Here is a 26,018-nt window from a genome sequence, read left to right as displayed (position 1 = left end):
AAACCTGTGAATACAAACCATTTTTACCTCATTGCACAGAGGCTAAAAGCCATGGCACAGTAATTGGAACATCCAATATTAATTCTCTGAATGCTCGTCTTGTACACTTTGGGAAAAAAAATCAAATGTAGGAAGATTAAAGTAAGTACCTATTTTAATACAGCCAGGCCTTTAAACTAATCCATCTGATTTCTTTGCAGCAGGGCTGAGAACCTACAGCTCCTACTGTATCCGGGTCAGAGCCAAGAGTTTTTTACAGTCTCTGGGATAAAAGGATGTAATGAAGGGAAAAGGAAGTTGAACCAGAAACTCTGATGTTCTGAGGTGTTATTGAAGTCCAATTATTCTTCAAGAAAACCAACAGTTTCAAGAACTAAAAGAAAATACTTTGCAATAGCAATAACATCATCATCATCATCAACAACTTATTTCCCTGCCTGTGTCTTGTAAGAAAACAAGTCTCAAGGAAGATAGCTGGAAGTACTTCATCCTAAGAAACTAACTCACAGATGAATTTCAGCACATGGGATTCAATCTGAAAACTGCTGGGAGATCATGGCAGATAGAAAAATTGCTATATCTGATACATGAGTAAGTCCAAGGTAAATTGTTTACCTAAAAAATTTTGCATTTGTGAAAAAAACCCCAAACATTAAGGGAAGCTCACAGATTTCTTTTAGAGCTTTTACTAATGGACAATTTAACTGGCACCCTTCAGCCTTCATGAACCCTCAGTTCATAATTATACTATGATAGGATTAGCTTCATTTTGTTATTTTATTATTGAGCAAAGTGATTCCTTTACACCCCTCACATCTACCACCTATGCTATTTTTGACTGATGCCATACATACAACTGACAAGAACTCAAGACACCAGCGTCCACCAAAATTTCTGGAAGCCTCCAAAAGTAAATTAGCTGCTGCCATAATTTAAACCGAACTTTTTGCAATACCAAAATGAAGTTACTGAATGCCAAGCACAAAAGTAGAAATTTGTGTAGTGATGATGAGAAGAAACCCACCACACAGGCTGCAAACAATACAGATTCTTTTCAGAATGATCACTCCTCTATGTACACAGCAACATGCACCATCTGCATTTCAATTCACCTCCTGTCTGGCATTTTTCTATAATAGGAACAGATATTTCTGATTTTCGAAGTGTGATTCCTCTGTCCTCCTCCAGTCAAGTCCCTCTAAATATGCTTGTGTTTCTCGTTACCTGCCCCCAGTCTAGCCTCCTTCACTCACCCACACCGTACTGTCCTCCTGCTGCTGGAACAACTTGTTCCAAAGATTCTTACTCAAATGGCGTAAATTCCCCAGCTCCTGCCTTCCTTCCTGATTCCTCATTGACTCCACAGCTCCTCTGTGGATCATTCAAGGTAATTAAGTCTGAGATATGCTTAATTCAGTGCCTGACTTCTATGTGACGAGTATTAAGTCACTGGAGCTTCAACAGAGCTTAATAATGGGGTCCAGTGGGTTACCTGCATGTGTAGGAATTACCCGTGGCAGGACTGGGCTCACACTTTCCAGATTAGGTGAGAAACACTAAAAAAATCCCCCAAAACCACTGCTACAGGCCCTGATAATAAATGAGGAAAGCCCCTGGTATCTTCAGATTGCCTCTAACCCTTACAGTTCCCACTGCTTGAGAACAGAGCAAAGTTGAATACAGCCTAAGTACTTTCCTCATTTCCTTACAGAGAATTATTCTCCACCACAATCAATGTACTTTTCCCAGGTCCATTTAGTTCCCAGTCTATGATTTTTCTCTGCATTGTTCCTTCATCTCTTCTTCCTCTTTTTCCACTCAAGGTTTTTCTATTCCATTTTTCCCCATAGTCTAAGTTCTCCCTATGAATTGTCTATCTGCTATCTTTCTTAATCCATTAGGCACAGAACTGTACTGACCACCCCAGCCAAAACCATCTCTCCCTTTACATTTGATGTGTTTTCAGCTTTTTGTGTCCTTCTGTCAGGTCTAGCTCAACTCCTGCTTTTATTCCAGGCAGGCAATTTCCTTCTCATGACCATGATTCCAGAAAGGGGTGTCATTAGGAATACAAGACAACTCCCTGCTTTCAAATCAAAGGCTGTGATGACACAGAATATGGACAGGAGGTGAATGACAATGCAGAATCAGAGAATATTCTGAGTTGGAAGGGACCCACAAGGATCATCAAGTTCAATTCCTAGTTCTGAGATAGGGGAGGCCTTGTGGAAGACAAATTATATTAGTAATGTAATGCCTCTGCAAAAAAGACAAACAACAAACTCCAGAGTATAAAGAATGATCTGTGAGATTAGGGGAGATAATGCTTCCACTCTACCTAGGAAAGCCCCCACTAAAGTACTGTGATCCACTTTGGGCACTAAGTTTTTAAGAAATATGCAGACCAGATGGAGAGAAGGCAGAGGACAGCAGAAGGAATGATCAGATATCTAGAAAACATGATCTAAAGAGAAAGACTAAATCAACTAAAATAGTTTTGCATAGGCCAAAATTAAAATTAAGGGAACATGTTTTAACAAATAGGTGGAAGGTGCAGAAGTACTTCATGTCCACTGGGGACAGAGTAGTAAGTATCAGTCTTGAAGTAGAGAAAGGGAAATTTAGGCAAGACATGAGGGAAAAGTTGCTTGTGGTACAGACAGGTAAGATACTTCAGACAGAATGCCAAAACCCTCCAAGACTCGCCATGGAATGATCAGATTTGAGAGAAAGCACAGTTGCACATTTGTCACAACTTGTGTCAGTCCGGCTCGGGCTGATCTTCGGAAGAGGAGCCATCTAGAGAGAGCCCCCCAAAACTCTGACCTGAGGCACTGGGTCAATAAATAATGCAGAGCAACTATTACACAGATTGCTGGGATGGCAGATAAGAGCAGAAGTGCAGGATGCACTGTAATTGTAATGGCATGCATATGCATTAATGCAATGCTTTATGCCTGTGCTTTGTATTGACAGCCACAGCATGAAACAGCAGCATTGACCATTTGGAAAAACCTGCTACACTTGGAAAATGCCCAGGAATTCTTATATGTAATAAAGCCATTACAGAAAAAATGTCCTTAGGAGACCATAAAGCAACCGATTACTTCCTGTCTTTGCACCAAATCCTCAAGAATCAGAAAGATATGCCAATCCTTGGTGGGAGAAAGAACAGGACACTCCTAATGGGAATACCAAAACATTGAGAATAAAATCCTAATATAGAGCATGGGAAATCGAACAAAAAAACTGTAAAATATCATCTTTGAGGCTTCGACTTTTCACATTAATTTAAAAATGTAAATATTATACAGGCCCTTCTGACTTCAGCATGGATCTCCATGGGCAGAAAGCTGTGTTCCCATGGACAATGGAGGATTACGAGCCCTTTGCAAGGGTCTCAGCAAAGAAAACCCAAATTGTATACACTCTTCACAAGTCAGTGCAATTAAAAAAAAAAAAAAAGGCAACGGAATGAACAACCACCTGTAACAAACAAAGACATTTATCAAGACCACAACATAAGAGTTTTAGGCAGATAAAAATCGTTAATATTGAGTTAAACTTCTACACTGAAGTTACAACCTCCTACAGCTACAGAAATTGTATTCTACTTTTCCTGTTTTGCATTTGTATGCACATACATACATACACATATTTATATATCTGCATGCAGCAGCCTGTCAGTGTCACCCAGCCTATGAAATTCTATAGACAGCTTTTGCTCATAAATCTGGAAGACACTTTTTCTTTCAGTAGAACAAACCCTTAATCTGGTTTCAATGAGTTGTAAAAGACAGCTCCTGTGATTCACCCCCTCCCCTCAACAGAAGCACTGCTTGTTAATCCAGCAGGAAATAACATTTGCCAGGATTGACAGCTGTGGATTTGTATTCAATTCCCAAATTAAAAACCAATGACAGGGCCTAGTTCAATGGAGATGTCAAGTAAAATAAAGAAAGTAAAAAACCTGCTGCTTTCTCTGTAAAATACAAACATACATACATTTTGGATAACAATACTAAAAGGTGGGAATGAGATATAATAGGATTAAAGCTGTGTGCAAAGTTTCTGTTGAGGGTTTTTTTTTCACCAACAACTCACATTTTTTATTTTTCCACTTACATATTAATTTTCCCCTTTACTCCTAATGAATATTTTAAAACATGTTAAAAACTATTTCAATAACTATTTGAAATCCTGCAAAAATACAGTGTAATAATTTTCTCAGTCAAATCAGCAAAATCTTCATATATAACAATAATTATTATCCAATTCAAAGAAGCTTTAATTACACACTAAATACTATGAAGAGATGTAGTGGCAAAGGTTCTCATGCTTCTGCAAAATCATGTTAAAGCTTAATCAGAGAGCATCTTGGGCAGTTTCTACTGTTAATCTGAACAATAAGAATCAGAGACGGAAAACACCTACCATAGTTAGGATGGGTTGTTTTCTAGTGCTGTAACAAACTGCTCTGAAGAGCCCAATGCAACTTTTCCCTGCTCTAACAGTCTTTGGAATAAGTCACAATAGTACGATTCTTCCCGGAAATTCAATCCCATAATTATCATACTGATTATATGATATTTAAAATTCCTGACATTTCTGTAAATACTCCTCTCACTTGCTAAAAATTATACCTTTCTGGTACCTTCAGATGTCCATGTTCCTCCAACACACTGCTTAAATTAGGGAAGAGGGAACATTCAGGCCACTTCAGCAATCTGTGCAACAATGAAATGCAAGGTGTTTTAACTTGCTGTTATTTACCTGTACGAAGTGATCCTCCTGAGGTCTGCAATGGAAACGCGATAGCCACACTCTTCCAAGACTTCCTCACAAGCAATTTCTTCTAAAGAAAGGCCTGGCTTGTCCACAATGCCAGCACAGAGTTCATAGGTGACTCCAACCACAGCAGGTAAGGGATTCTCCAGGGAAGCGAAGCTCTCCTTGTCCTGATTCTGAAAGACTTGAGGATGATGCCTTTCTACTTCACACATGTAAACAGCTTTAAAAAAAAACCCCAAAACACAAAAGAGAAAGATACAAGGGGCAGAATGTTAGTTTATTCATATTAAGTAGAATAAAGGATGGTAGACAAATTTTGCCTGAAAATTCACAACCATGAGAGTACTTGAGAGTAACGAGGAATTCGGCTGTGTTATCTGCTAAAATAATGACACACAAAACTGGCATTTTAAAGAACAAAGGTTCTCTTGCCACATCCATAAAATTATTCTTTAAACCCTTATTGGTACTAACATCATCTGAAATGAATTCCTGCACACCTTAAAATAAAAAAAAATTGAAAAGGGGAGCTAGTTCATCCAAGAAATTTAAGTGCCAGAAGCACCATACAGCTTCCATTTGTTGGGCAATGCGGATATCGGGACTTAATTTAAACTATGCAGTTATCTTGCATGAAAGTTGGGTTGCACATAAAGTACCATGTGCACAATGATGAGTCTTTCAGCCTGTCAACTCAGCTGTTATTTAGAAAGGGTATGAAAAGCATGTATGTTTGTTTGGAAAAAAAAAATCCTCTTTTGAACATATAGTTCCTTGCACAGATTCCTGTGTGGAGTCTGAAAAAGACTTCTTGAATTAATCTACAAACAGCTGCCACTGTAATGCACTCCTAAAGAAAGTGCCAATGTCAGATTTTAGTCCTTATTTAAGCAAAACCTCCCACTGATGTCAACAGAAGTTTTGCCTGAGTGAGAACTGCAGGACTGGATGTCAACACACGAAGAATCCCTACTGACAGACAACTCCAGATAATTTTAAATTTAATATACAGGTATAATTCCACTTGTTTGTTCCTTGAAATTTCCTTATGTCTGTCCCCTTGCTTTTCATGAAAGGTTTCCAAGAGAGTGTTATAAACCATCTTGAATGAAACTATTTTAAACTTTGAACCTGTTTTTATTCCATTAAAATATTTTACATGCATATTTCACATACACATAACATGGTTTTCAAATTAGTTTCTCTTTTATTTCCCATTCTAAATCTTGCAGAATTGATATAAAAGAACTCAGGTTTAATAGGAAACTTTTTGTCCTTCCAGGTACTGGATTAGCTCGGTATTTCTTAAAAAAAGGTCTCTAGAGAAATGTTGCATAACAGTGAAGTACCACAGTGACTTCTTAAGCACTTGGTCTCTGAGGCAGAGTCTACACCCCAGAAATCTGTGCCTGGGCTCCTTCTGCAATGCTTGTTTTGACACCTCAGAAGTGTAGAATAGCAAGACCAGCACTTGAAAGGGACATGTCAGATCAGTCCAATATCCAAAATCTAATCTTTCCCCAGAAGTCAAAACTTTCAAAGCTGCTTGTCTTGGGTTACATCCAGGTCTTTGAGATTCAAACAGGTACAGATAGGAGTTTCCATTTCTTACTTGAGAGACATGACTTAGAGCTCAGTTTTCTTTTTAAAGCACAGCATGAAGCCAGAAAAAAAATTATTCCCTGCCAGCTCTAAGGGACAGCTCCTTGAAGGGTGTCTATTGTCATTATTCCAAAAACTTCTAAAAGCTAGGAAAATTACCATAAATGACAACCACATCCAAGATTTCTCTGTGACGAGCCAAATCCTCTGAAAGTTTTATTTCTTTTTCAGTACTGACATACCCGTATCAGATAATTAAACAAAGGAACAACACATACATCTCATTAAAGGCTTTGGGCATTAAAACAATGCAGGTAAGAGTGTGGGGTACAGAAATATGAAATATGTGACCTAAAAGTGTAAAAGTCTTTTGTATCCCTGAAATCCATCCTGTCATTCCATCAGGCACCTGCCGTTCTCCTTCTCCCTCAGCACAACTGGGCTCTACGCAGATCAAAACCTACACTCCCAGAAGGACGTAATCCAGCAGTCCTCTTCAGAGCAAAGTCCTGTGATATGCCCACACTTCAAGCCCAGGAACAGCTTTTCTCTGTAGATAAGGAAGAAAAGAAGCAGTACCAGCCACTTCTTTAAGAGCCCAAGTATTAGAGCATTCACCAAGGAGTCTGATTATGAATTTAGTATCACCTGGCTTGCAAAGGTTCAAACTCAATTTCTCTCTCTAAGATAAGCAAAGCCTAGAAAGCCAAGCTGCCTGCTAATATCAGGGAACAGAGAATCTCCCATACCTCTCTTGAAGGTGCAAATCTGACTGCACAAGTGATGCACAGGGTGATAAAAAACCGGATGGAAAAGCAGTGTGTGACCTACTGGCTAATGCACACTCTTCAGAGGGAAACCTCTCCTCTTCCTCATCACAGGTTGTCATCTTGCGGCAAATCCAGAAAGAGTTTGGAAAGCAGAATCCAGAAGCTCCAGCACAGTCACCCAGCCACTTGTCCCACTGTTCCCTTGTCTTCCTATGCTTCCTTGGCCAGGAACTGCCACTTCCTCATTGCTGAGCAATCTCCTTCATTGCCAGATGGACACGGCCATGAGAGGCAGCATGGCGAGGAATCAACCTGTGCCCAGAGGAGCTTCTGGTTGCACATCAGGAAGAATGACAAAAGAAAGGGTTGGCAAGCATTGGAAAAGGCTTCCTAAGGAAGTGGTGGAATCCACATCTGAACTAATTACCCTGGAGCCACTCAGCTGTAAGAAGCCTCAGAGCGGAAACTCCAGTAGAACTGATGTTCTCACCTTCCTTTCTGTAAGGTGGGACAAAGGATAGATGGCTCAACCAAACTGAGCAAATAAGATCACTACTGTTACTCAAAGCAGCCTTTGTGGGTGATACATATAGGGACTTGTTTGCTACCCCTAAACAGAAGAAAACAGCAGTAGGGACTAAGGAGCCAATGGGGTCTGGCTGTCTGGGGAAGGTGCTGGCTCCTCTCTAACTTCTGACTGCACTGGTGTTCCGTATGTCCTGAAACAGAACAGGGCTTATGATTCAAATCTTTGATACTGTTTACTTTAAGTCAGTGGAAAAACAAACATCACAATCCATTGAAAGGTCATTATACTTACAGTGAATAAACCAGAGTACATGCTCATAGGTCCTAATTCCAGCCCTTCCCAGGAATATATCATTTTATTATATTTGAAAATGTGTGGTCAATTGCCTACCAAAATAAGCATTGACGAATACCTTTGCAAATTAGTCATGGGTGAGGAACATATACAGAGATACACGTTTAACTTTCTTCTCTCTGCTCCTCCCAAATGTGTGATTTCATGATCATTCAAGATGATCTAAGCTCAGAGCACACTGTTTGCCTCACTGGTTGTGTGCTCCTGCCACCCCTCAAATCAGCATGAACTCCTTCAGCTGCCTGATCCTCAGACCTCCTGTCTGCAGCCATTCTGCTGTGGCTGCATAAGGGCTGCTGCTGCCAAAGGGAATGGGGTGGGAATGTAAGGGCAGGGAGGGATGAGTGCCTTTACAAGCACCACAGACATCAGTGGGAAAAGCTGCTCCCGACAGCACAGCCTAGGGAAGGACGAGCACACATGGCACCAGCACACGTGCAGGGGACGTGCCTGGAGAGCGAGCGGCAGCTGTTCACTCACAGCAATGAGTGATCTCCTTCCTGGTGGGATCCTGGTAGGATCTGGCAATGAGAAAAGCCTCAGCCTTTGTCTTTGCTTTGTGGAACAGGCACCAGGGCAGACAATAACCATGGAATGGAGATATAATTATAAATATAGGGACGTGAGTAATGTCAGGGCATGATTGTGATGACTGAGCTGCTGTGGGGTGTCTGACTGACCACTGTGCCTAAGGCCAGGTGCCTGAGCAGCTCCAGCCTCTGGAATGGTTTAACTCCACAAACAGTCCACTCTTTTGAGGCTGATTTGACACTTCCATACAGATAATGCAATGAATGTGTTGCTGCTCAGCACATATATATATAAATTAATATATATGTGTACACATACAAAGGCTTCTCCCGAAAACTGCCTCAAAGAGAGCAACAGCTACAGGAACCCTCTATTCGCTGGCAAATAAAAGACAGTGGATTAGTGCTGAACAGATAAACAAACACTTTATACAAGGCAATTAGCACTTCATGAGAAGGATGCACTGTCAGTGTAACACTGCTGCACAGCACTGCAGAGGCTGTAATCACTGTCGGTAAGAAGGGGCAGTGTGACACTACCCTAGAAAGTTTCCTCTAAAGTCTACCATGAGCAGTCTCGAAACGGTCTCTTAGCAACAGTCAGTGAAATACCTTCTGATTTCTTTTAATTAACATGCAGAGAATATGCATTTCCTTTTTAACTTCCAGAAAGTAAATACTGCTTTGAGTTAAAATAACTGATACAAAAACTCAGAAAAAAACCAAATAAGTATATTAACCTAAATTAATAACTGGTAAAATGAAGCTGTCCACATACTGAGGAAAAAGCATACAGTCCTGAATCTCCCTCATTTTAAATTCCCAACTATACAATGCACAACAAGACAGTAAAAATAAAAAGAATATTTCAGACAAAACAAAAAGAAAAATACTGTGCTTCTGTACAAGTAGGTCAAGAAGGAACTTCAAATTAAAGCAATTTCTTGCACGATCATTGTAGAGCTGTTTGTAATTTCATCCAAAAGAGGACAATAACCAGCCCAAAAGCAAAATATAAGACTACCCTGATCATTTGTTTCATCTGTAATGGAAATTTCCCTGGTTAGAAATTCTGACTGACTGAAAAGGATGGGCTATCATACAAAGAAACAGAATATAGAACAAAGATTTTATCACCACAGATGCACCAACTTTTAACTGCTAAACCCTTAAAAGCTTGCTTCACTAGAGAGCAAAAGTAAATCTAAAAAAGAGGATTACCTGGGCGGAACTGCTTCACCACAACAAAGCACTGCCGAGAAGTATTAAAGATCAGGATTGACACACTGAGGAGGAAAATAAAAAACCAAAAGATCAACGCTTTACGAAGGATTAATGCAGAACTATTAAACTTACATCTTGTGAATTTAATTGCAACTCTATAAATACATGTAAGATTTATTACTAAAGCCACAACCCAACAAGGTTCTTGTCCAAAATCCATCTAGAGGGATAGATAATGGGTCATGTTCCCAAAGCCCATGAGAATTTACTCAAAATTAAGTCACTTTTGTCTTGTGGTATGAAAATAAGCACCAATCAATTCCTTCTTCCCAACAGGAACACCACCACTACCCTCTCTTTCAGTCTAAGAATATTGATACTAGATAGCAAAAAACCCTTGCAAATGAAAACATATGTTCCCTTATATCAGTCTCAAATTAGGATAGTCAAAACCTCAGGCACAGTCTAGTCTCAATCAGAGCCAGTGAGTTCTGTACAAGCACAGAGCATCTCCTATCTGTAGCTACTTGCTGAGCTCAGGTTTCAAACCAGACACCATCCAAGTACGATTTTGTACAAATTTAAACTAGTAACTTCAACTGTTACATTCAGTGGTTCATGGTTGCTTGCAATAAATGTCATGGGGACACCTGACAGCCTGAGTATTTGGACATGCTCTGGATGTGTAGAGTACTGATGTTCTCTGCTTGCTTAACACACTCTCAGGTTTTACTAGTTTAAGAAAATGCAGACAAAAGTTTTCCTCCTTAGCTGGTAGCCCACTGCCAAAAAAACCCCAAGTGTATATTTTGCTCATTACCATGGCAGCATTCTCTCATTTGTTCTGCCTCACTGTATGCAATCGAGACGTTAATTCATTATTCTATGAACTCTACAATAGATTAGACTCACAATGGCATATTTGTAGGATTGAGTCAAACTTTCAACTTTCCTTGTAAAAGAACTGTATATTTATTCTCACTATTTGATTTAATAATGAAGTCTCAAGCTGCCAAAGAAAATGCTATCTGATGATTATTAAAAATAATGTTAATGTTTATTATAATAATATATAAAAACCAAAACAGAAGGGAGAAGTCCAGATGTTAGCATTTATATTCATGGTTGCTATTCTCAAAGACCTGTACTGCATATTGATGGCTTCCTGCCCTGGGATATGCCATTTGCAGGCAATTTTAAAGCAAAGGTTTTAGCCTTCGGAGAGGCCGGAGGAGAACATTCACTCTGTTTACTGGCACTGGGGTTCTTTCCGAAATACCTGGGAGTCTGTGTAGGTTGCTGGAAGAAATGAAGTTAAACCACAGACCACAACATTTTTAAGGTTACTTAAATATTATTCTTTTATTCTTTGAGTTTTTTTCCCTTTTCACGACTGTTCCTCTCCCCAAAGCGGTACTGTCTGAGGGCAGACACTGCACTAAATAAAAAGGAAAAAGGAATTACTGCTACTGAACCTTTGTTGTTTTGTCCATGGGCACTGCCTGAAACTGGAGAGAGCAGCAGCCTAAAACTGCTGATGAAGAGGAGAGTGGAAGCTTCCTGAAGCAGATGGTTGCCCTTTACCTTTCTTTACATCCACCACCCCAGGCCCAATCTTTCCTTTGGCTTGCCTTCTTCAGCACGTCTCATTAAATAACTCATACTAACTCATTAAAAATGGCTCAGCTATTAGACATTATTTTTTCCTAGGAGTCAATCACTTGAGATTTTTATGGAACAGATGGGAAAATTAAAAACAATCTGTCAGAATTAAGGAACAAGATCAAATTAGCTGGAAAGGAGTAGCAGCAAGTTATTACAATTGTCTGCTTCTCACACCATCTTGAGATGAGAGGGTACAGAAATGGCACAAATCTGTAGAACTTTCTATTTAATTACTTCTAATTTTCTGAGAGACTGACAAACAATTTGGAACAGAAATTTACATTTTTTAACAAACCACAACACACAAGTTCTATTATTTCCTGTCAGAGCTGGAGAGTCATGGAGGAGAAAGTTCAGAATTTTACCTTCTTAGGAGGGGTGTAACACTGGGAATGCCATTTGCTGTTTCTTTGTTCACAAGAAACAACATAACATGAAATATTTCCACAGGTCACCAGGTCTGTAACTTCTGAAAACCCACTGAGGGCTGCATTCAGGACAGTTATCTGAGTATTACACAAAGTTAGAGCAAGACAGTTCAACTGAGCTAAGTGGAGGAGCTTCACTCCCATTTTCAATGGGTTTCCTTATAATGACCCAAATGTGTGGGTTCAGATGTTTGGTCTGGCCTATGAGGAAAGTACTTATCTTCCAGAGTTTTAAACCACCATACAAAGAATTCACTACAAAATTAGTTTGAGATTGCTATTTTTATGGATGATACAGGCTACCAAAAAAAACCTACTACAAATCCATTAGTAGGTCCAAGTACATCTTTCAGTGGTACCATACCATGGGGTATTACAGAGGTATTTGATGTTTCAAGGCAATTCCCTTCAAAAGATTACAACCAGACCTATTTTAGGGTATTATATACACAGCTTTAAAGTGAGGAGTAAACACATAACGTAAAAAATTAAAACATCCACAAGGACTTTCATGAGAATCTCTGCAACTAAAAGATACAGAAAAGAAATTAAGCCAAAGCTGCACATTTGGGAAAAAACATACAGAAGCACTAGAAAAGAAAAAAAGCTCAGCCACATTTCCTAAAAGAGATAGTAATCCTAGACAAGAATTTAACCTAAAATGGATATCAAAGGTCCTAATGCAGCAAAAGGCTTCACGCACCCATGTCTCAAACAGCAGCACAAGACCACTTTTTTGTTATATTTTACAAAGGAAAAGAATACACTGATATAAAAGGATCATGATAAATCCCAAGCTTCCATCCATGCCTTAAAACAAGCTATAACACCTCTGCACTAAGGAAACACTGTCTCAGCTTAGACCCGCTAATCTTTACATTTTGTGTGGCAGATTACCACTTTTAGCATATTCCACAGGTGTGTATCTTTGCTGGCTAATCCTCCCACAGCTGACTCTGAGGGAAATCAGAGGTGTAAAAGGAGAGGTCAGGAATGTAAATGCCACTGATCAATGAAGGAGACTTGGCTCCTCCACACATCTGCCAGTAGCTGCATTAGGGACGACAACCAAACAGAAAAAGAACTTACTAAGAGATGACAGGGTGTGTGCAGACACACTTCGGAGCTGCTGAAGACCACAGACCTACTCAGCCTTCAGCCCAGCCTCATGCTCAACTTCCCAATGCAGTAGCTCAACTTCTCACTGCAGTAGCTGCAGTAGCTTCCCTTTACAGATGAAATAAATCACTACTATAATTACAGTAGTTTTTCCCAAAGAAATCATGCATGTAAACAGCTTACTGTGCAATGATGTAGAATATTGTTCTTTCTATAAATACAGGAACATTAAGAGTAGCTTAAAAACATTTTAAGAAAGATGTGAACCTAAAATGTCACATACAAAGAGCATTTAACCTGTACTTAAGCTGTTGTCGTACTCAAAGTTTGCAGTTGAAGTGTGTCTGGTCTTGGCCCATAACACGATGTTTTCTGAAAGGGATTCCAACTATTCAGTCAAGGCTGTCATGTAGCATTTAACCATTTAAACTTCAAAAAAGCCCTGACTGAAATAGGTATTAGGATCCTCTGATGGATATTTGACTTCCCTAAACTGTCTAAGTCAATGTGCAGAAATTACAGACAGCTGACCCAAGGATACTGCAACATAAAGAGTGCAGAACCTTAATTCCTCCTCTAAGACCCTTATCAAAAGAGAAAATATGCACCGGAATACAACCTCTACAGCTGAAAACACCTCTTAGAAGAGTTCAGAAAATGACTCCATTGTGTGCCATAGAAAACTACTTCCACATTTTTCCTTCCCCCAACACAGTACAGCTTTGTATTTATTGAAATCACAGTAACTGATGCTTTGTGATATTCCAGCTCAGCAGACATTTAGTTAGAAATACTACAACTTCACACTCTCAAACCTGAGAAAGGAAGGTGGTGTTTCATGGAGCAACGCAAGACATGCAGCATTTGACCACAGCAGTTCTGAGGTAGGGGACAGATGAAAACTGACATCCTGTTAAAATGTGCACACACACATATGGACCATGAAAAGTTAATTCTTTTGAAATACATCCTAGCAACTGAGATCAGCAAATAAACTTTGCCACAGCTTCTTAAATATGTACTTCTAGAGCTCCAATACTTGAAAGAAGGTTTTTGGGATTAGGGGGCTTTGTTGATTTTTTGGTGGTTTTTTGGGGTTATTTTTTTTGTCCAAAGGTTTGGGGTTTTTTTGCTTTTTGTTATAGTTTATTTTTTTCAGGTAGTCATGCAATTTTGCCTTGTAGTCATCAATTTGGTAATCTGTCTTCATGATTTGACAGTTGTTAACCTGGGCTATAGTTAATCCACATGCAACTGCTGACACTTACTAACTGCTTTTCATGAGACAAATTTTCAAAATCCTTTACTAAATAAAGATTGATTCAGTCTTTCTTTATTCTTAGGTGTGGCTTTAATGCTGACTTTACAAATGTGAATTTGTAAAACTAAAAAATAATTTTAGAAAATCCCCACAGTATAGCAATCACAAAGACAAGGACAAGGCTCTCCTGTACTTCTGTCATTGAGCTAAGACTCTCAAGGCTGGAGATGAGGACTTTCAATGACAATCTTGTACTAATAACTAAAATGCTAATATGTTAAGTAATTGATGAGGTAACACAGGCAAAGAAGTTGACCTTTCTTAAATCCTTGTAAGAGCAACTCAGGAGCTGCTTGTGTCAAGCATGGGCATATGTGTGACACACACAAACTCTGATCAGAAATGAATAATGGAAGATAAAGCACCTAAAAAAAGACTGACAATGTTGAAAGCCAGGACTTCTCAGCTATTAACCTCAGCTACTTTCACCTACTTTTAAAGGTTAAAAAGTATCTCAAAATTAGTTTAAAGCCTGTAATACCAGTAAGTGCTGCCTACAAACAATGATCTCAGCTCCATGGGGGAGACTTTAGGAACTAATGATGTATGATTTTTAAAAAAACACAATAAACAAACCAAAACAAACTATCAAAACCCCTTCAATACCACTAATACAGAGCCTGCAGTATTTCAGTTTTCATTCTCAAAGAAGACAAAGAAATGGCAGATTCCAAAAGGAGACACAAAAATAGCATGCAGGAATAAAAGCAAGTAAGTGATTTAATCAATCCCCTCGACTCTCAACAGATATTTGGTTTTAAAAATCCCTTTGATACAATCAGAAGAAAATAATCAAATGTAGTGTGCAACCACAGAAGTATTTAGAGATGCATTCATCTCTGCTGGAGAGCATGTGAATATAAAACATATATTTCATATTTTTGCCCACAATGCTCATAAAGGAGAAAATGTCAAGATTTATGAATCATACTAGATGAAAAGTTAGTAAGAAAATATATAAATAAATAATTTAGAAGTCCCATAATTGTTTTAGCTTTGAAGTATAAATTTTTCTTCTTGATCTTATATTAATTTGGCTTTCTTTGTTCATAGAAGGTTGACAAATTGATTATTCATAGTTTGCCATGTCAAGACTATAATTCCATCTAGTCTTTTTAAACTATTATGTTCGAGAAACACCCCAGATCAGGATTAAAGTACGTTCATAAAATGCTAAGGGGTTGGAATGGGCCTTAAAGATCCTCTACTCCCAACCCCCTCTGCCACGGGCAGGGACACATCTCACCAGACCAGGTTGCTCAAGGTATTATCCAACCTGGCTTTGAACACTTCCAGGGTTGGGGCACCTACAACCTCCCTGGGCAACCTGTTCCAGTGTCTCACCACGGTCACAGTAAAAAATTTCTTCCTAATAGCTAACCTAAATTTTCCCTCTTTCAATCTGTACCCATTACTCCTTGTCCTATCACGACAGCTCCTGACAGAGAGTCTCTCTCTGGCTTCTCTGTGGGCCCCCTTCAGATCCTGGAAGGTGCTGTAAGGTCTCCACAAAACCACGTTCACGTTTGTAAACATGTGTCCTTTTCTTGTTTGAATCTAAAATGACTGTGCTTTCAATTTTAAAGTGATAATCAAAACCCACCTAAACTTGTTAGAGAGCCAACACTCAAAAGCAATTCTTTGGGAGGAGTCGACCTTCAAGAGGGCCTACTTCATCTTATTTCAAAATTATTTTTGATGTCCATAAGAAAAAATTGTATATAGATCCTGTGTCACTTCTGTATTCAAATTAACCATCCATTTCACAGCTGGACACATCCTGAAAACTTCTAATGTGGTCTCCAAAGCTCTGTGTTCTCCCTTTTATCAGCACAGCACCGAGGTCCTTAAGCCAGAGAAAACAGCCCCTTCATTTTCGGAACAGAGATGTAATAAAGCTGTGCCCTTTGATTATTCTCCAGAGCAATTCCTTTAGTTTCCCAGAGCTTTAACTACAATGCAGATAGTCCTGAGATTAAATGTGTGTGCTTGCACAATCTTTACTGGCTCATTTAAGTCTTCCTTCAAAGCATTTTGCATCTTTCAAAAGCCAACACCAATCCAATTGGCTGCTTAAAATGCAGCCTATTACAAAAGCAAAGCTATAAGCTCCTGACAAAAACATTCACCCTTTCATACTAATCACAGATAAAGTGGATTTGGCAATAGATAATTAGAGATGTCTAAAAGACTTCTGTATTCTGATGAAATTTGAATGCTTTCTCCAATACAACGTAAATATTTAATACTAAATAAACCCAGAAAAAAGTGGTGAGCCACTTATGCTTAAGAAAATAAATGTTACTTTAGACAAAATCTAAAGGAAGGTTGGTTTCAGTAAACTGAACTGCAGCAGGAAGTTGTTCATGACACCATAAAGCAGGAAGCATATGTTTGGTTAATCATCAGACCAGCGTAAAAATGGACTAAGAAGTGGTAGTAAACCCATATACATGCACTTTCAAAACACAATTTATACCTACTTGTAAAGTAGCAATTTGTACTGCTAACCAGAGAATACTATCAGGACAACTTCTCTGGAATAAACAATTCTCTCAGCAACCTATTTTCCTATAACAAAGAAAAAAATAAAAAGAAAATTCAACTGCAAAATAAATGAGACATCAAAGCATGCTGCTCTCAATAACATTCCTTAAGTGTCATATCTTGGCCAGTATCCCAGCATACCCTTGGAAATGACACATTGCATCTCAATGGGATTCTTTCAACAAAATATTTTAATAAATAAATTCAGGTTTTATGCTAACTTATTTGATTGAATACACCTTTATGGGCATTATGTGCAACAGATGTCAGAGCCTGATGGGCTTTTGTTCCAATTCCTAATTATTTGTGAAACTGCCATTTATAAACACTGTCACATAGTAAGACCAATGAATAATCCACCTAAAAGGCCTAAGTACGACTCCATTCCATTCTGAAATGGCAAAAGTCAAAGTTTTAAAACAACACCAGGTTTCAAGGACAGCTCACAAAACAAACAGTTCAAGTGTTCTGCACTAAGGTAAGGAAAACCAGCAGCTTTGTTTATTACCCACCAAAATCCAAGTATGATGTGCTTAACATAACCTTTTGCCAGGTATAACTGCACAGTCTCACTACCATCAGTGAGAAACTGGTAGCTGTTCACATTTTCCCAGATTTTCCTACCTCTAGAATAATGCGTAAATAATTTCCACTTTTGCAAGAGATATTTTCAGCTAAAATAATAAAATACAGACACTCCAATTGCAGAACATTTCCTAGCTTTCCTAAGATTATTTTTACCAATCCCAAATGCAGGCCATGATCATGCTACTGTCTCTAACCCATGTACAAACTCTTGGCACCCTTCACACAGAACAGGTTTAGTTCAAAATCACACGAAAGCAGAGGGAAGACTCTGATTTCAGAGAATATAAGAGAACAAACACATTCATTTATTTTGCATATTATTGGAAACACTAGAAAATTAAATCCCTAAACTTGTAAAAAACCCAAGATGCTTCTAATCTGGATACCAGAAACCTTTATTCAGAAATTTATGATTAACCAGCCAAAATTCTTGTGTACCTGCTCAGCTGTAAGAGTTTTAAAGGATTCTATTCTTAAAATTAGGCAAATATTTAAGTTCCCAATGAAGCGATGCCCTCAATAAAGATTTTATTGCCATTTTACCCTGTTTCAGTGATACAGCAGAGAAGAGATTATATGCTATAGGGTGCTTTCATATCACATGCTTAAAAAGATGAAATGAGAATCTGAAAATTTGGCTTATGATTTCATGTTTCTCTCTGATAACTTTACAGCATCAAATACATTAACATTTCTCTCATTCCTATGCTTTTATTTAGATTGGATCCTAAGGTAACAACAGAGTAACTCGTTTTAAAAGACAGTAAATATGCCTGCAGAATTCCTGGCACAAAAGCAGAGGATCTGTCAAGTCTTCACTTCAAAAAACGCCAAAAATGAACAACGAAAAACACACCATTAAGTGCATTTTGTTTGCAAATATCGTATGCAAACAAATACTGTAATTACTTGGGTTGAAGAAAACTAATAGGCTACTACATTTTTTCCTTCTAATACCAGGAAAATTATCATTATCCTGACAGCATCTTTGATAGACAGATATCAAGCCTAGACCTGAGCGTTTTCAATGACAGTGATTACAAAACATGCCTTCCTGGACTGTCTTATTGCTTATTGGTAAAAAAAGTCTCTTAGTGTTTAATTTTAAAAATACTTTCCCCACCACACATAATTTCTCATTCTGCCATTGATTACTGATGAAATTAAATGATTCTGGCCTGCTCTGTAACGTTCCTTCACATTTTGTGATAAGTGGTAATTTCTCTCCTCAGTTGTGCTACCCTCTGCATGAACATGCCCAGCCCTCATTACCTTCTCTCAGCTGTTATTTCCCTAAACTTTCCATCATTTTTGTTTGTTTAACTATCTCCAGTCGATTTTAAACACTGCATTATCCTCCACACTATCTTTGAAGATAATCAAGAAAATTCCACATCATCGACACCCTGGAGGAGACATTACAAAGATAGACAAGGTTTGCAGAACAACAGCACATCACTGCAAGTAAAAGGCATATGCCACCCAAGATGCCACCCAAGAAAAACTTTTTTTTTTTACCTATAAGGATGTTAAAAAGCTGTATTTTAAAACTACTGTGATAATTCTTGTGCAAAGGAAGCATCTGAGCTAAATTTCATGGTGTCTTATAATACACTAGGACATAAACCAGAAAAATACATACAGGATTAAGTTTCCATAAAGCCCAAATGATCTGGCATATGAAATAGGAGAAGGAATTTAATCCACTCCTATAATGTGGTCAGGGCACATGACTTCCACTCTGTCTCCATAGCTGCCTGCTACAGCCACCGAGCCAGAATAGCAACCGTGGCTCCTGCAGGCCACTCGCCCGGCTCTGGTGACCCATCCCCGGCCGGCTCTCGTGGCCAGAGCCGGGATGCAGCCACCTCCTGGCGCAGCTGTTGGGCTGCATTCCTTACTCCCCTCGGCCAGGGATTTCTGCCCTCGGCCAGGTAACTGCAGAGCACAGAGCCTGGATACCTTCATCTCCTCCTTCTAAGTTATGCTCATTTTTAACCTGCCTTGAGAGCCTCCTCCTGTTTGTCCCCAGGACTGGTACCTGCAGGATAGAAAAAGCTGAGGTGTAGATTGCCTTGGTTTCGTTCACCCTGTAAACTCACTCCTGATAGAAAAATACATTTTTCAGTTGTCTTTGTAATAGATAAATTGTAAAGTCATTTTTTCCAAGGAAGCAAATTAGATTAGGAATTAATTTCTTTTAAATGTGAAACAAATTAATCTCTCTACTTAAAAAAAAAAAAAAGCAAATCTTGCAAGGCAGGAATATAAGAATAAACCTAATGGTTTTTTCATGAACAATTTTTAAGTCAGGAACTATTGCTGAGTCACTGTGACATGATTTTGAGGGTAAAACCACAGCATGAATGGGGTATGATGCACATGTAGAGCTGCAAGTTTTTCAGTCCAAATGCTTTTTACTCATCACATGATATTTTCAGAGGTGAGAGGAACTCACTTAACTACCTTGCACACTTCAGTCTCCTCAAATTTGTTTTCCTTTAAATGTAGTGAACTTTACAGTGCATTTTTCATACTTTCCAATAGAGAAGTAGACATAAAATTGTTTTGTCAACTAGGAAAAGGTACAGTTGTGTCCCTGTTCTCAAGCGTTGTTACTCAAAGCACAGAAGAGAGCACATGACTGTACACTGACCTTCCTCTGTTCCCAAATTATGCCTTTTAAAAGCCTTGAATCTGTTTAAGGGGAGCTGCTGAAACCTGAAACGAACGTGGTCTATTGCTTTATAAAGTAGATGAATGTAGAACTTAAGTATTACATTTCAGGCTCTTACTGTACTAAATATAGCAAAATTAGGATGAGGGAGAATATAACTGTAACCTGAGTCTGGTTTTAGAGAATAATTTTTTGTTACAGGTATCGATGGTTACTCTGTAAAATTTCGTATGTTTCTATTTCTAACAGAAAATCACCACAAATTTGCAGAAGGAAAATGTTCTGATAAAGACTTTTATTTTTAAAAGCCAAATCCTTAAAAAAAATTAACAGCTCTTCAGCCCGCAAATCACACCCCCACAAATTGCTAACCAGTTCTGACAGACCCAAGTCTAAAAAGAATCTTGAAATACACCTTGCATCTAAATTTCTATTGCTTGCACTCTGCTTGATTTTCATCAGGATATGTGTGACCAAACACATCATTTGAGTATTAAAGGAAAAATTATACTTAATTAGAAAAGAAAGCAGTGCAGAACTGCAGAAAGCATCTTTTGCTGTGTGCCTAACACAACAGACCAGAATTATGTAGCACTTAGGAGCACCACCTCAATAAACTTGTTCTATAATTACCATGGAGAAGAGGTAATCAAGGATTTTTGCTTCTCTTCATTCATTTTTAGTAAACTTCACTGTTGTTTCTAACGACATAATAAAACCTTCCAGTGAGCTCTGATAATGTTCATCTGCATGTTTCAGAGAAAGATTAACTTAAATCTGCCTCCATAGGACAAGAACAATAGTAAGCTCATTATTTTCCAACAGAAAAATGGCTTAGAAATTGGCAGATTTCTTGACAAGTTTGCAAATTTTTGACAGTTTTCAGATGGGAACTGTAACACTCATTAAACATTTAATATGCTTGTAAAATCATAGAAACCTTCAGGATGTAAGCAACTTTTAGAGATCATCTGATCCAATCTCCTGTTAAAAGTCACACTAACCTCTAAGTTAGGCCTGATTTCTCAGAGCCTTGTCCAGTCAAGGTTTGGACTTCTCTAAGGATGGAGATTCCTCAGTCTCTCTGGGTGAATCATTCCAGGACCAAACTACTGTCCATGGGTATGTCCTTGTGTCCTGGAGCTTCCTTCTGTTACAATTTAAACCTAAATATGGTAAGAAATACTGCTTCTTTTGTCTATCCTGACACTCAGTTGACTTTTGACAGCTAAGGTTCTGAAGGTTTGCCTTGGCCACAGTTTATTGTGCGACTAGTAATAAATTGCACATAACTATTTTTATCTTTAAGTGGCTGGGGGGGATTTGGAATAAGCAACTATTTGTTCAACATAAATTACAGAGGTGACTTCGGGACTGGTAACTCTAGTTCTAAATGATCTTGGTCTTAAGAAAGCTCAGGAACCACATACTGTAGACTCATGCCCAGATCTGCAATAATGGAATGGAACGGAAAGGAAAAGTAATACCAATTCTGCTATTTTAACTTGTGCTAGAGTTACACCAGCCTGCATATGGTTAAATGATCTTGCCCTACTGCAACACATAGTGAGATTTTAAAAGATGACTCACACCCAAGGCAAATGAAGTGACTACTGCAGTCTTTGTGTTTTTGTCTTTGTATACTTTAATCAGCTGTTCATCCAAACAGTTGGAAAGGATACATTTATACAACAATAACTTCATCTCTCTTGGTAAATATTTTCCTGTATCTTCTGATACAAATCTATTACATATTGGCTTATATTGACCTAATTTGAAATGAGACAGAACACTGGGGTCCCAAAGGAACCCAACACACAAGCTGTCAGTTCACTATCATGCAGCAAGGAAGTCAGTCTTAAGCATGTTTACTTGTGCTGCTGAAAGAGGATGACAAATAAAGACATGGGTTAGACACAATGTCTGGTTTTGTATGATTACACAGTTGCTTTTCTATTCATCACCACTGAATTTATTATACATATCAATTCTATGTAAATATATAATATATACATGTGTTCTTTACTGATCTGGAATTCCAACATGCTCAGCTCAGGTAAACATACCTGTTATAAAATCTTGGAGCATTTAACAGTCTTACAGCATTTTCATAAGTAGTAAGTTATGAGCACTTATGGAAAAGTGTTATGGAAAAGAGATCTTAATTCTGGAAAACATCTACAATCTTCCTCAAGCAGACATACACACTGGGAAATCCTGACCAACAGAACATATGTCCCAGAAACCTCTCCTCTTCTTCAATATTTATCCTTCATTAACAGTAATGAACCACTAAGAGCTCTCTCAGTATGAATTTCTCTAGAATCTTCAGCAACTAGTTAACATGACTTTTCCATATAACAAGCATCACAGCTATTAACATACAGCAAAATATAGGGCTTTAATGAATTATAAGGGATTTTGAATCTGACTAATGTATTGGATAATAATTGCCTTCCTAGTCACAAATAAAATTTACGTAAACCCATGGATTTCCTATGCAGAAAGTTCACATTACTACCTTTGGTGTCAGAAGCTGCAATGAATTTCCTTGTGAAAGAGTGTTAGACATTCTGCAGTTCAACAGTAGTCACTAATAAGTTCGGGTGGCAGCTGTTGTACATCTGAAGCTAACAAATGTTATGTGACCAGAGATGACTGGCATGACATGTGGCCATAGCCTTTTTATAAAGTTATGTTCTCAACTATTTTAAAAATGTCCACAAAAGTCGTTCAGAAATACTGTTCCCAAGAAGTTCATGGAAAACTGATCCTTTAATACTTACCCCACTCAGTTAGTTGCATATATTCACACATTATCACAAAGTGATAAACTAAAGTTTAAACAAAAATAGTCATACAAATTCATCTGGAAGTCATCTTCTCAGCACTGTGACTTGAGGCTGGATTCACTTGCTTGAATGGGCATATATTAAATTTCCAGCAATCAATTATGATTTCAGCCTTTGTATCTGCTATCATAAATTCAGGCACACGCCCATATGGACAGACAAAGTGCAAAGACAGAACTGTCTTCCAGGCAAATTCCAAAAGCAAGTGTGAAGTTCAGTATTGAAATATCACTCCCTCTTCTGTCCTCATTCTCAAGCAGTACAGGCATTTTTAATCTAGCTAATACTTTCCCAGTCCTCCTGAAAATTTTACCTTCATAATCTTTATATAGATAAAAAGTGTTGCTAGAATTTTATATTCCTCCCAGGTACCCACACACATCTAAAGACTCATGTCACAAAAAGACTCATGTAAGGACTTAGAGGGTTCCAACAGAGAAGAATTTCCCTAAATGTAACTGATTTTAGTTATTTAATGCACACAAAAAACACATCTCTTGATGTGGTTATGTTCATGTCACAATTTATTTTAGTGTCTTGCTACATTTTTTACATTTAATAGATTTAGAAAAGCTTTTTCTTGGAAAAGTATTGTCAGCCTTGCTTTTTATTTTTGTATTCTAGTACCTGAATTTTCAGCAAACAGATTAAATATTAATGCTTTTTGAAAGACATATAAATATTTTAGTTTGTAATAACACTGAGACTTGGTCGGTTTAATATATACCTTATTTGTTATAATCTTGTATGAACTGATCTTTGAAGTTGGGAGTTAATTGCTTTTCTTTCCTGATCAGAGAAATACATTTGGAAAGACAGAAGAAAGTCCTTCCTTCAGGTAATATATTCCCACTCAAAAAAGCGGATTTCATACAATCCAAACTTTCAGTTCCATCTTCTATGTAATCATTAAAATGTACAATAAATTATGTGTTAAAACTCTTAGTATCTGAATAGTCAAGCACAGACAAAACTTACTGAAAACATAATAAACCACAAGGAGATTTTAAAATTTCTGCTAATTCCATCTAAAACAGTAGACAACTACCTGCAAGTATTACACAAGAAGTGAGAATTGAAGAGGAAACTGGAGGAAAGACAACATCAACAACATCTGACCAATGAAAGAGAACACAATATAAAACAGAACACAAAGACAGTGGGAAATAATGTGATGCCATTGTTACCTGTCATGTGTCCTCATAAAATCCCAGAACTTCTTAGTGCCATTCTGGGGGGAAAAAAATTAAAAATCAGTCAAATCAACTCCAAGTGAAAAATTACTTTAATGGAATTTAACAAAACTTAAGAGGTATTTCTTTGAAAATTTAGTACAGCTGGTTTTATTGAAGATGCCAGTATTCTGGACTTTGACAGTATTACAGACACTGAGAACTCTTAGGACAGTTTAAAATCTTAGACCCACAATATTATGATGACAGCTAACGTAAGTTTATTGTAGTCTTCAGGCCCAGCATCAACTTCAGCTGCCCATTCAAGGTGCCAGGAAGCCATAAACAGCTATGTTTTAATCAGTAAAACAACCCACAGATATGTTCTTCCATGTCCAGAAATGGTCTTACCTTGAGAACAGTTCAGCACTTACTTCCTAACTAAACTCATGTGGGATCCAGGAACAAGACACCTTCCCTCTAACCCCTCACAAGGCTCAAAATAGGAGTTTTATCCACACCTAACATGAAGGGGTCACACTCCACTCTACACAGCAGCTGTTCCTCTGCACTGTTAGTGGTGCTGAGGGCACTGTCTCGCAGCAGGCTTGAGTCACAGCACTCATTCAAGAACTGGGAGACATAAAATGGCTGATTTTCTCAAGATGGGCCAATTCCTGTCCTCTGCCAGTTTAAAAAGAACAGTATCCACTACAGCACAGCTGACAGTGATCTCTGGAAACAAGCATTCTTTCACAGCTATAATGAGCACGTATACACTTTGCTTACATTTTCATTCTATGGTCTACAGTTACCTATAGCAATTCATACACACCAGTTAATGGAGATGCATATAATTCTTTACTCTGTTTACTGGAAGCATGATGGTATTTTTCAGCTCAAATACAACTCAAGAGACTTCACTCCCAGGTCAGTTTTAAGTCTATGTTAGGAATCAGCATGAAACCAGAGGAAATTCTTGTGGTTGATACCTTTTTCTTATTAGCAACACAAAAACGAGACCTGTTGAAGAGCTACATACCTAAAATATGCTTAACGTGAAAAGCAGCACTTGACTTCTATTATAAAGTATGGTTAAATGGATGATCAAACCCTGAGCAACTGGTTAATGATTTAAAGCAGGTAAATGTGAGCAATGAGAGAAGAATCAAGTTCAGTTGGTGGGTAAAGGTGCCAACCAATATAGACAGGCACTTCAGCTCTATTACAGATGTCATGGCTACCAAGTACACAACAGCTGGTGGGGATTAGATAACAAGCACTCTGGTTCAGAGATTAAGCCCCTGAGCTTTATGAGTTTACCAAGCTTTTTGGAAGAGGGACTGTTTGCTTGCTAGCTGGGTTTTTCTTCATTCCCACAACTCTAATTATAAACAGTTGTTCACCTCAAGAGAAACTCTAATCCGTGCTTCCATTGGTGTATGCACATGCCTTCTGTTAGCACTGACAGGAATTGAATGTGTGCATTACAGGAGAAGTCCTGATATTGTTTAAATGCAATATAATGTTGAAAGAGAAATAAAGACAGCAAAATCTCAGTGTGAACTGAAATATCAAAGCCATTGCTTCCAAAGCTGAGTGTATATCCAATTCATTCCACCTGGTGAGAGACAGAGGAACAACTTAGATAGGACTATGATACAACACACAGCTGCAACATGGGCTGTGTTGTATGGTAAGATGATTTAAGGTACTAAATGTGCAAGGTCAGCTCAATCTTTCTGTAGGTTTATTTCTACCTGTAAGCAAGGTATTTGTGGGATTTGTTAGCAGATTGCTGAGCAATTTTCCATTTAACACAAAAGAGTTGGAAAACTGAGGACCAAGG

At 38.2% G+C, this 26,018-nt stretch overlaps 1 protein-coding gene across 1 annotated transcript in view; it reads right to left on the bottom strand.

The window, feature by feature from the left end:
• NUDT14 (nudix hydrolase 14) overlaps window positions 1–26,018 on the bottom strand; it is a 60,473-nt gene that overhangs the window by 8,147 nt on the left and 26,308 nt on the right. Inside the window, exons 2-4 of the mRNA XM_039552811.1 lie at window positions 24,185–24,228; window positions 9,798–9,862; window positions 4,774–5,011 (exon numbers count right to left, since the gene is read on the bottom strand). Of these exons, the coding sequence (XP_039408745.1) occupies window positions 4,774–5,011; window positions 9,798–9,862; window positions 24,185–24,228 (347 nt within the window). The remainder of the gene's footprint in view (window positions 1–4,773; window positions 5,012–9,797; window positions 9,863–24,184; window positions 24,229–26,018) is intronic.

The sequence above is a fragment of the Corvus cornix genome, chromosome 5 (assembly GCF_000738735.6).
Source record: "Corvus cornix cornix isolate S_Up_H32 chromosome 5, ASM73873v5, whole genome shotgun sequence".
In the NCBI taxonomy this organism is placed as follows: Eukaryota; Metazoa; Chordata; class Aves; order Passeriformes; family Corvidae; genus Corvus; species Corvus cornix.
This window is presented reverse-complemented; position numbering and strand designations above follow the sequence as displayed.